Consider the following 12,333-nt stretch of genomic DNA (forward strand, 5'->3'; position numbering starts at 1 on the left):
CTATGGGAAGGAGAATAATTCCAATCAATTTTTCCATTTTTACTGATGCTATTAGTGAAAAGAACCATTTGGTAAATATGAGACACACTTATTGATGCTTCCTTGATAAAATATTTACAATTAAACACTGGAGATGACCTGGAGGAAAATTGTCTAGATCCAACTTATTTTTAAGACTACCAAGTAATAAAAGAGTCTTTAAACACTCTTCCTGTTTCTGGGGTATAACAGGAAAAAGAGTCCATTTTAGCGAAAGGATATATGCTTTCTTTTTCAGCTGTAAAAATAGCAACTTTATATTAGTTTATTTTGCTCTCATCTTCACATTAGGTAACATTTAATTTCTCTCTCAGGCAAATGAAATTATGTTTCTGCAGAAATTAAAGGACCTTCATTGCCAGTCATAATATGAAGCTTATTTACCTTGAATATGGAATAATAAAATTACAGAATGGTTTGAGTTGGATCACACAGTCAAAGCCCCCTACCATGGGCAGGCACACCTTCCACTAGATTAGGTTGCTCAGAGTCCCATCCAACCTGACCTTGAACACTTCCAGGGATGGGCGAGCCACCATCTCTCTGGCCAACCAACCCAGTTTTTCACTGTCCTCATCACAAAAAGTTTCTTCCTTATATCAAGTCTGAATCAACCTTCTAGTTTTAAACCATTATCCCTTCTCTTATCACTACAGGCCCTACTAAAAAGTCTGTCCCCATCTTTCTTATAAACCCCCCTGAAGTACTTGAAAGGTGGCAATAAGGTCTCCTTGGTGCCTTCTCTTCTCCAGGCTAAACAATTCCAACTGTCTCAGCCTTTCCTTACAGCAGAGGTGCTCCAGCCCTAGGATAATTTTTGTGGCTCTTCTCTGGACCCGCTACAGCAAGTCCATGTCTTTCCTATACCAAGGACTCCAGAGCTGGAGGCAGCACTGCGAGTGGGGTCTCACCTGAGCAGGGCAGAGAGGCAGAATCCTCTCCTCACCTGCTGCCCATGCTGTGGGATCAGCCCAGCACACAGGGAGTTTCTGGGAGCCAGAACATGTGGCTGGGGCATGTCCAGCCTCTTACCCACCAGCACCCTTAAGTCCTCCCCAGGGTTGCTCTCAGTCTGTTCATCAGAAATATCTCAGCCTCAGCCACTGCTTGAGCTCGTCCAGGTCCCTCTGGATGGCCCCGTCCCTCAGATGTGTCACTGCATCCTCAGCTCGATGTGATCTGCAAATTTGCTGAGTTTAAGTGCCAAGAAATCTACGTTTCTCTCTGCTTCTTTGGACTTTCCAAATCCCACTTAAAGAAACTGAAAATTTGGAGGGTTTTTCAATTTTATCTCAGAAATTTTGATTCTGCTGTATTTATACTATTAAATGGCTACACGCTATGCACTATAAAATCTGTTATGCTGTATTACCATCCATTCACAAATAAAACATGATTGCTGCCTTTGAGCTAAAATGTTCCTTCTGTACCTCTACTATTCTTTTTCTGAATATTTTATTGTTAACAGCATACATACTCTGTACATTTTTAAACTTACAACCAAATCCAACTGCTGTTGAAGTAAACGAATTTTTTTTACATTAAAGTATTTAATTAATGAAACAATCATTATCAATGTAACAAACTGAAAAACACAGCAACTTGATACAAGACTGAGGTAACAAAATACTTTGCCAAAAACCTAGATTCCAATGCCAGGGTTCTTATGGGTGAGACAGTTCACAAGAACTATAGAAAGAATTCTGTACACAAATGGCATGCAGTGGACTGCTAGAAAATACAGCCAAAAGTAGTGCAACAGTTTTCACACAAAACAAACGAAAATGCTGAAATTGGTTTACATTATAATGTGACAAGTAAGTCGCAATTTGAAAACCAGTTTCTTTGCCTCGTTTTAGTGCTATTTGGAAAAACATGCATTTTGGCACTGAATTACATAAAAATTGCACGTTAAATAAATAATATTACCCACAGTTTTTATACTTCACAATTCTGAAAACAGTAATTATGACATAATGTTTACTTTTACATAACTATTGCAGTCATTCTCTCTTTGATGGAGGAAAACTTGTATGGTTTGTGGTATTTTTTGTGCAAATGCTGTAATAATCAGTCCTGATAGGCAATATAGTGTATTTCAATAGCAGCTTTCAATTAACCATAAAAGTACCAGATAACAACAAATGGTACCAAATGACACCATAAAATCTCTAATCAGCAGTGGCAGACCTTTTCATCCTTAAAAAGTAATTTAAAGTTGGTTTAAGATGGTTTAGTAGTATTCCTACACTGCCATCAATCTGAACGTTTTAATACTGTGCAGCAATTTCACAACTGTGCTATACTGAAAACATTAACCGGACTATCGTGTAAAACTATTATTTGCTACGTTCATCTTTCTTCTGTATAATGCTTTTTACATTCAAATGACAGTCGTGTGAGGAAATTCAAGGTACTCTTGACATATTTCCAAATTACAAGGTTCTGAGTACGATCTCAATATTGAGTCGGACTGAAGGGTTTAATTTTTCCACAGTTTCATCTTCTGACAGTGACAAATGACTGAGTATAAGAATCATTGCTAAATACTGCCTTTCATTCATACCACACTGTTTGGTGGCCCATCATAGTTTGAGCCAAAGCTGCTTCCTTTCTAATTGGGAATCTGTTTTACAAGCAAGTGAAAATGGACACTTTTGTAACTTCTCCAGCAAGCTCCATGGCTTGTAATTTTGAGTAGAAGTGTATTTCTGAAGGCTAGAGCACTCTACCTCTTGTACATACAATAACATATGTAACGCTTCAGAGACCCTTAAATTCTAAAAGCCATTAAATTCTAAGCGAGTACAGGCTCATTCTATTGGTACCATATCAGTCAGCAGTTACTGTTCTTTCCAAGGAAGCTTGTTAAACATAACTGAAAATTGTTACAACATCCATTACTTAATTTCCATTCCAATATGCTGGAAAAAATCTCACAAGCCCTCATTGTGTTCACTTGCACATTAGAAATGAATGTATGTGTGCACTTTATGCTAATAAGTGTTTGATTTTAAATTTAGCTTATATTGAAGACAAATCAGGTCATTCCCTTTTAAGGGGAAAGGGCTACCACTACCTTAAAAAAACCCTCTTAACTTGAACAGTTCTGTTTTGGTTCACGTGTCATCATTTTGATCACTGTTCTGCACTGTTCAAACGCTATGAATACTGACAGCACACAGAACACATGGTCATAGGTGGCATAGTCATTAAAAAGGCTATGCACGTGAGCGATCTCATTGATAACTAATCACAAAAGTCCGTAGGTGCAGAATAATTCAAGCCATATCATATTCTTACAGTCTGAAGTCATTTACTGGTGACAGGATATTACTGCATTCAAAAGCTTCTACATCATCTCTAATGGCATTCGATGTTCTGCCCCTGCAGATTCCTAGTTCAAAGTTGTCTTAACTTAGCAAAAAAAGAGAAAAAATGGTATAGACATATTTTGCATTCTCACTCTTTTCACACATCTCCTGAACTATCAAATAAACTTTGTCCACTTTACATACACTTTCACATGTCCCAGGATCTAAGTGCAGTTGTCATCAGAAACTGATTTTCTTGAAAAGATGGTATGTATTAGGCTTTCAGGATTGTAACACGAACTCTTAAAAGAACAAAACTTTTAACCTACATTTAACAGTACAGGTATTGCAGTTGTTGTTGTTTTTAGAGAAGTTTCAAAACAAAAATTTAGAAAATCATGCAAGTCCACAGAATACATCCTGCTAGTGCCAGGGAGCTTGTTCTGTTCACTTAAACTAACTTCCGCGTTGTTCCTGGTTTGTAAGCTGCAGGCTTGGCTTGCCAATTTCTCCTCTATGCAATCTTGGGAAACTCAGAAGAGGTTTCTGGTGATTGATGAAGCCTGAATACTGATGCCTCATGGCAAAAGAATTTCAAACAGAAGAAGTGATGAACTTACCATATGAACAGAGACAGATTCTGAGTGCAGGAGTGCAAGGGCACAGCAGGGACACAGTGATGTCAGGACAGTTCCTTCAGAAAAGGCTCAGGTGTATGCTTTTTTTTTTTTGTTCTCTGGACACCGATGGGGAGGCTTCTTTGTATTTGCTCCATTGTTAGACAGTCTTCCCTAGCTTTCACTGCCATCATGATTTCATAATAGCAGTACCATCTGCCAGTACTAATGTCCTAAAATTGCAGCTGGAATTGAGTGGAGTCAAGTCATCCACAGAAAGACAGAGCAGGAACAATGATATGGAATCATTCTGAGGACCTTGGGCCAGGTGATACATAACATCTGATTACCTGCCTCCCTACCAAGGTATTTAAGATGAACAACATTCAGACTGAATTAAAAAAAACCAAACTTGTAAGCAACTACGCCTTTAGTAAGAGAATGAAAGACAAACTTTAGCACAATACAAATTTAAACAGCCTTATATCCATTGTTAGGGCATTTCTGAGTAAAATAACTGAATAAAAACAAATCCAGCTGTCCTATGCCAAAATACATTTTTCCCAAATAGCTCAAATGTGAACAGCACAATTGTCCAGAGATTTGATACAAAATTTGAGGCAGCCACTTTGCCAAGCAACTCAGTGCACTTAGATTATAAAAATGTTGTTCCACAATTTTCTATTCTAATTGACACTTTGCAGCAAGTTAACACTGTCAATCATTCTGTGCATTAGAAAGAATTGAAACCCAACATGGGCCAAATATTCTTCAGTCACACAAAGCAGCTTAACAATAAAAAGAACCATTTAAAAAAGAATAGGCAGAAGATACGATGCTCAGTTTGTGGTCAAATATCAGTTCATGCAGTCTCTGACCACAAATAGTTGAGGGTTCTAGAATCCTGCAGGAGTCAGGATTAATCTTCTGTCCACCTAACTCGTCTGCTTTCACTCAGTGCATAAGACTGTATCTGGTCCTAGGGACAACATTCACTTTCTGCTTTTAAAAGCTATGCCAGAATCAAGTTACATAGGAAAGTGCTGACATATTTGTGGCTGGCTCATGTCAGGAAAACCATCCTCCTCTTCCTCCTCAGAGAACAATAACCTGTTTCTTCAGTTTGGCACTTGAAGTCGCGCCAGGTAGGAGAGCAAATTATTCAAATGACATTAGATTAGCGGGTACCTGGAAGAGAATGTAAATTACTCATAGAATCATAAAGTTTGAGACAGACTGCTAAGATCATCAAGTCCATCCTAGAATAGTTCCACTGTCCATGCGAAAGCCCCTTCTGAAGAAGAGATGTTACCTTGCTTGAAGCAACTGAGAGTAGAAGTTTTATGCTGTTAAGGAAACCAAACCTATAGCGAGACCCGCACAAATCCTGATTTGATGGGAATTCTGTAATTTTAAATAATTATGTTTGTCCCCACAGAACTGTGTGTGCACAGAGATTGAAAAGAGGTACCTTTTCTAGTAAGGATTTTCCGTAAAACACGAAAAAGTGGGTAGAAATAAGTTTCACAACCTTACCTGAGGCTTGTTGCTTTTGCACGCGTCATCCAAATGCTTATGCCATAATATTGCATGAAACCTTGAGCCAGTCTGGAACTTGTAAACATTGCCTACAAAAATAACAAAATCAAAGGCTCTAAATTTGCAGACAGGTACTTCCATGGGATTCTGATTTCTGTGCAGAAGCCAAAGTCCTGAAGTAAACTGTTAAATTAATTTGCACCTCAAATGCTCAGATATGATGCTGTTCATATAACAGAGCCCACGTGAGGCATGTTTATCCAACAATCCTTGTCGAAGCAAGTATGAGACCATATATAGTCTCACAGGCAGAAAGGCCAAATTATAGCCACAGAAAGGATGACTTAGGTCACATTTAATTTAACCCTGGCTTTCTTCTCTTTAAGACTTCTTAGGAAGTTTTTCTTATTTCTAAACTTAGCTTTCTTCAATGTCCTCATGCAAATTGTTTCCTGCAATCATGGACTTCATACAGTAGATGCAAATCCATATCCAGCACCAAAGCCGAAAACATGAAAAGGGAAAGAAGTCTCAAAAGTGGTAAGTAACCACTCAAAGTGCAATATAACTGCAGGGGGCTACCTTGTCTTTTGAAGTTTTTCAAGTTTAATCATGGGAAAAGAACTATGGCACCTCAAAATTAATTATTAAAAAGTATTTAATAATTACTTAAAAGGCTTATTTTGGTAAATGGTTTGATATTTTAATTGGCCCTAATGTTAGTCAAGATTTGATACTGACTGATATTAAGGAAGCTATTCAGAAACTTGGAGATGAGAGTATGTGGACACACGGACATGCTGCAATATTTTTCACTGGTTGGGGAATTTCTGCAAAACTTGCAGTGACTGTCAAGATAAAGCAATACCTCTGTAGGCACTACAGAAGCATCACAGCCTATTGCAGAAATATGTTCAATTTAATTTGTACCCTCCCTTGAAAATTCTATATTGAAAATCTCCATCTTCAGTATTTTAAATAAGTGCAACTGCAAGTTCTGTAACCTACAAACTCATTAAGAGACACTAATCTACTTCCTGTCACAGAAATTAAAGCAGACAATGTCCATCCTGCAATATCTACCTTTGTCAGGGTTATTCAGCTGGAAAATATCAGGATGCTCTGGGTCGTCAGGCAGGGCCACCATCCAGCCCACAATGGAGACCTTTTTCCCAGGTGTAGATTTATACTGGAAGAGACAGACAAGTCAATCACAGTTGAGACTGTAGCAGGGATTAACTTTTGACTGTAAAAGTTGTGCATATGCTTTAGCCCAGAACAGAAAGTACACTTCCAACACCCTTCCAGATCTGCTTATGCATATCCAGTTCTGGGGTTTAGAATAAATTTAAAGCTTACGTGTTTTCTTTCAGTGCCTCTTAAAGATTTTGCTCCAAAGTACAGAAGAGTTGATCCTGAAAGCATAACCCAGTATCTAGTCCACGAGGAGAGCTGAATCAGAAAGGAAAAAAAATGAGGAAAAACTCTGCATATCTCTAACATCTCAAAAATCGATTCACAAGCAAGTCCCAGTGCTACCAAAGGTAACTTCAGAAGTAAGGAATGGAGAGTTAGATAAAGAGTGTCTTCTGGTGTAAATCAGCCCAGCTACCTAAATTTGGCTGGCTGGCTGTGAATACAATCCATCTAAGTTGGGTATCTCATAAAAGCATCAGGACTGATTGTTTCAGAGCAAAATAGTGTGTTGCCTTCTACTGGACAGATCTCAGACTTCTGATCAATATTGAGATGACAACTCAGCAATTCTTCAAATCTTTTAGCTGTGAACAGTAGAGCTGCATGTAAAACATATCAATCAACTCTACAGAAAACAAAAAAATTACCAAACGCACAGAACTAGAACCATGTGAAACCCATGAATTTAGGTTAAGTATGAATTGCCATGACTTGTGCTATGGGTGGGTGCCCTGCAGCCTTTCCATTTCAATGCGATACCACAGAAGTACCACAGTATACTGTAGAAATATGTTCAATTGCATTTGTACTCTTCTTTGAAAATTCTGTATTGAAGATCTCCCTCTTTAGTCTCCCTCTTGCCACTGCAAGTTCTGTAATCTACAAACTCATTAACAGAGATTACCTTATTTCCTGTCACAGAAATATACTGCAGACAAAGTAGACAATGCCCATCCTGCAACATTTACCTTTGTCAGGGTTATTTAGCTGGAAAATATCAGGATGCTCCGGGTCGCCAGGCAGTGCCACAAGATTTATTTTTGCCCTCACAATAATACCTGCTGGTTACACAGCTGCTCACCCCTGCCCTGCTCTTACAGCCAGAGACATGACTTGCAAATGCAGGGAGAAGCAAAACTGCTGCAGATCAAATGACACACAAAGGTTACAACCTTGTTATAACCTGGTTGTAACTTTGATCAGAAAATTACAATTGATAAAAACATTGTTTTGTATGTTAACAAGCTGCAGGTTTAATTTAATCCTGAAAATTAAACCAGCCACTACTGAATTAGAATCATAGGAAAAATTATAATTAGAATCACTTACAGTAGGTTTCTTGCCTTCTTTGAGCAGTGTTTTTCTTCTTAATGGCCCTTCCATGGTAATGACTCCTGTGGAACCACCTGCTGTGCAGCTGCAGGTGCCTGTTGGGCTGGAAAGACAAAACATTGCTCTGTGTATTTGAGGAAATGAGGACAAGAAGTAAGCACTGCATTACATATATTATAACATCTGACACTTGACTCTGGAATATTTTCCTAACCTAGCTATCAAATAGGAACCAGGATTTTTGCAAAATAGCAAATCAACAAAAGGTTCTACTCTGGGGGCTTAGATATGAAAAGAAAAAATAGAATAAGTACTGAAGCCCAAAGTCAAAGGCAAAACAAGCAATTTTCTTTTTTTTATTCCAGTAAATTACAGAAATTATCTGGATTTCTGAAAATTTACAGTTTAAAATTTTGTTAATAGGAACTCCCACAAATGTAATTTTAAATTTAATTAAACTGCCGTGGCTAATTGGAAAACTACATATAAAAATGGCAAATAATTTACTGTACAGTGATTAACATTTTTTTTTGCTTTTCCAGAGCTTCCCACATACAACAGTGAGAAAGAGCTACAACAGAAGAGCCCAAGTACACGCAAAGTTCGAAATGCAAACAGTCATTAACAATGTCTCAACTAAACACTGATTGGTATGTGATGATCTGTTAGAATTATCTGTGCTAACCTCTCTTCACTGCCATGGAATCACAACACTTATATGCACCGATGAGGTTTATCAGAGCCAACTAAATCATGTCTTATGAATATAAGGAAAAGGATGTGTATGATCTACCTTTCAGCTGTGAAAGAAAACTACTCTGTCCCCAAATGAGTATGAGCACATGCTGGTGCAGGTGACACACATAATCACCCCTAGACAAGCACAGCCCTTCCAGTTGGCAGGGGCATCTTCCCCCATCGCACAGACCCGCCTGCTCTGCGCTAATGTGCATTCTGGCCAGTTCTGTATTTCTGATGGAGGCAGTAGAAGATCCCAGAACTGGAAGAATGAACACAAGCATTAGAATTGCCTGATGGTGGACAAACATAAGAAATGTATTTTAGGGAATAATTCTTCTTTGTGGATTTATTAGGCTTTTCACATTTTTATCTCCTTACATTTATATTTCTAGCCTGTACACGTTTTTGAAACAAATCTACCATGGTCATGTTAAGAGAGTATTTTCCAGAAGCAGGTATAATAGCTTAAATACCATTCCAAAATGTATTCCTTTACTAATTTATAATGTATGTGTTTTTATTCCTGTCTAACTTCTAACTTGTGCTGCTATCAGACGTTACTGACTCAGGTAAAGCAGGTGTAATTACATTTACACATTATATCAATATTTCTACAATGGCTGAAGCAAACTAATTTATACAAAATAAAATTTGACTGGATTTAAATTCCAACTAAATCACAGTGTTTGCAGAATACTGTTTCAGGGCCCTATTTTCTTTACTGTTCATACATACACCTTCATCTCCCACTGCCACAGAATTTACCAAGTCGAGGTCTGGTATGGATGCAAACAATGATTTTTATCCTTCAAACTACCTACAATTTTCCATGTCACCTCTCTTTGGTCTGCAAATGGATTACCTGCTTCTACAAAGTCCATGTCTTAATGACTAGCAACATTGGGAGTGCCTGCTACATATGCCATTGCAGATATTCTCTCTCTTACTCAGGGTCCAAGGTAACACCTCTTTACTGTACAAAATAAACACTTCATACTATAGATTTCTGACACAAACAGATGCTATGGGTAGCTGTCCTGCAAACCAGGAAATAGATTGCGAGAAAAGGTCAAAAAAGTATCCTTCTAACATCATTACTTGTTACAGGAGGCAGAGATGGCCTTCATGACAAACCTGCTTCTGTAATGTCATAAACCCCTAAATAAAGCCTAGTTTTCTGCAAAACGGAATCCAGACATAATGAGTTAAATCAACAGCTACATAATGAGTTAAATCAATAGCTAAACTGAATTTCATCTGAATGGGCCATATACCTGCTTTAGCATTAACAGAAATTTTTACAAGCAGGAAGGGGAGACTCCTGTGAGGTGTTACAGTCATACAAAGATATCTGGACACAAAATACATTATGCTTCTAGGAAAGCGTAGAGACCCAAATGGATTTAGCACCATACACGGAGCAAGGCAGAACCCGAACCGTACCTGTAGACACAGCTTCGACTTCTGGGAGAATTCCGGATCGGTACCTTCCAGTTAGGCCCCAGTGTGGCATACAAACGACCCCTGTTTGTGAATCAAATATCTGATGAGGGAAATTCTAGTCTGAGACTTCAACAATTAGAGTTTGGTAAACATGACAGAGATAGCTTCCAATCTTTTCAGGTCCATGGGAAGAAAAACACAAAACCTTTACAGTGCTTTATTTTAAAAAGTTTGCCACTGTTTTCCTAACTATAATAATCTGATAAAAATAACTATTGATTTAGGGCTTACCTATGTCAGGGAACATTTGTGAATTTCTTAGCTAAGTCTGCAGAGTGCTCAGTGAGTGTACATGAAGACTAACTCACCTTTCAAGCCCTGACGGCAGCTCCTCACTAAATTCTGAGCTTTCACTGCTATCTAGAAAGAGAGTAGCACAGAGAAGGAGTAAGAAAACCACCCATGGGAAAATACAAAGCCAAATGTATATGGAACACCAGAATACTCTTTATATAGTACCATGGAATTGCTTACTCAAGTCATGTTTTGAAGTTGAAGTGTTTAAAGTTCACGGTAAAATCTTTAGCTGGAAGAGGCTTAACATGAGCCTCCCCATTTACAATATCTCACTGATAACTCGCATTACTGCTGTGTTTAAATACCAGACATCTACATGCTTTAATTTTCATTTTGCTGTTTTTCCTTCAGAAGCTGAGCACTTCAGGAACATAAAATCCAGTTCTTTAGTAAGACAATATTTCTACCACAACATCTGTAAGCTGATTAAAGTTATTAGACATTATATCATTGTTTGTTTTCAATAAGCAAGCACACCTGTAACAGAGGATATGTTAGCTGTATGCTGCTGCTAGGAGTCATGACAAATAAATATGATGGCATTCATTGCAACAGTTCCTGTTTCTCCTCCAATCCTATGACCAATGTGTCCCTCCTTTCCTGGCACAACTATTTAGCTCACAGTTTTAATTTGCCCAGGACTGATTTTCTAACGCTCAGTTTTAGCACAGTGAGCTGTGCCTGTATTTCAGAAGAACAAAGATCATCTCAGTGTCTAACTCTTGGTCAAGTAATATTCTATCTTTCAGAGTCTATTTCCTATTCTAGAAATAACCTGAGTCACTTAAAAAGTGGCTTTCTCATGCTTAGAACAGATTCTTGATCACTGTTGATATTATAATAATTGTTTTATTAATTATAGTATCATAATGTGTGCATTTTACATTTCTTCTGAAGTCTCAGAGAGCACAGCTAACCTACTCTCCCATCTTCTAAAACATATAGTTAAAATTAAAGTTTTCTTTGTGAAAAGGCAGGTTTCAAAATATATCTCCTGCTTTTTCCCTGGTGAAGTCTGACAAACACTTTGTATCACAAACCAAGCATCTACAAAACCATTCCTCCTTCATGTCACTTTTACCAAAACCATCAGTGGGCAACTGAAGAAAGCTGGGGTAATGTCAACAGGTATCTGGGCAGCAGTTCTGATCTACCTTCTTCCATGAAAGCAACCAGTCTTTGTATGGTTGCCAATGACCTTCCTAATTCCCTACTTTTGGGTATCCCTGTGAGTCTCCAGCGCCCTGGGACAGGGTAGGGGTGCCGGTACCTCTGGAGAGGCCGTTGGCCAGGCGCACGCTGGGCGCGTGTCCGCGCGCGGGGCTGTGACACTCCAGGACGCTGTCATCCAGCAGGTGCCGCGGCCGCTCTGTCGGGAAGGTGGCGCTTTTGCTCTCCACGACGCTCAGCTGACACATCATACTGGAACAGGGAGGAAGAGAAGAACATGAAACTCCTCTTATGTCATCCAACAGCCACCCTTGGCTCACAGTATTTCCACTCAGCCTCTGCCTCATCAGCAGGATATTAACAAGCAGGCAATTAAATGGTACCATTTACTGTACAGACGCTCCTCGACTACCAATCCAAGTTTCAGATTTTACTGCTCTTTGTCAATAACAATTATTAAATTTCTGCAGCTGGGAAGTTTTAAGTTTTTTGACTCCTCTCTGTACAAAACCTGAACACCCTTGATGGCAGCAAAAGTAGAAAAAGGAGAATCCAGCTAAGTCACTGCTTGGTGGCCTTTCACT

General features: G+C 38.6%; 1 protein-coding gene across 4 annotated transcripts in view; it reads right to left on the minus strand.

The window, feature by feature from the left end:
• Positions 1–280: 280 nt before the first annotated feature.
• RALGPS1 (Ral GEF with PH domain and SH3 binding motif 1) overlaps positions 281–12,333 on the minus strand; it is an 81,877-nt gene continuing 69,824 nt past the window's right edge. For all 4 annotated transcript variants that reach the window (XM_027650340.1, XM_027650341.1, XM_027650338.1 and 1 more), the window contains 8 exons: positions 11,850–12,001; positions 10,591–10,642; positions 10,223–10,303; positions 8,036–8,141; positions 6,869–6,961; positions 6,593–6,698; positions 5,507–5,598; positions 281–5,158 (listed from right to left, as the gene is read on the minus strand). In XM_027650340.1, coding sequence (XP_027506141.1) covers positions 5,129–5,158; positions 5,507–5,598; positions 6,593–6,698; positions 6,869–6,961; positions 8,036–8,141; positions 10,223–10,303; positions 10,591–10,642; positions 11,850–12,001 — 712 coding nt within the window. In that variant the 3' untranslated portion in view covers positions 281–5,128. The remainder of the gene's footprint in view (positions 5,159–5,506; positions 5,599–6,592; positions 6,699–6,868; positions 6,962–8,035; positions 8,142–10,222; positions 10,304–10,590; positions 10,643–11,849; positions 12,002–12,333) is intronic.

Source organism: Corapipo altera, unplaced genomic scaffold (genome assembly GCF_003945725.1).
Source record: "Corapipo altera isolate COAL_440 unplaced genomic scaffold, ASM394572v1 268, whole genome shotgun sequence".
Taxonomy (NCBI): Eukaryota; Metazoa; Chordata; class Aves; order Passeriformes; family Pipridae; genus Corapipo; species Corapipo altera.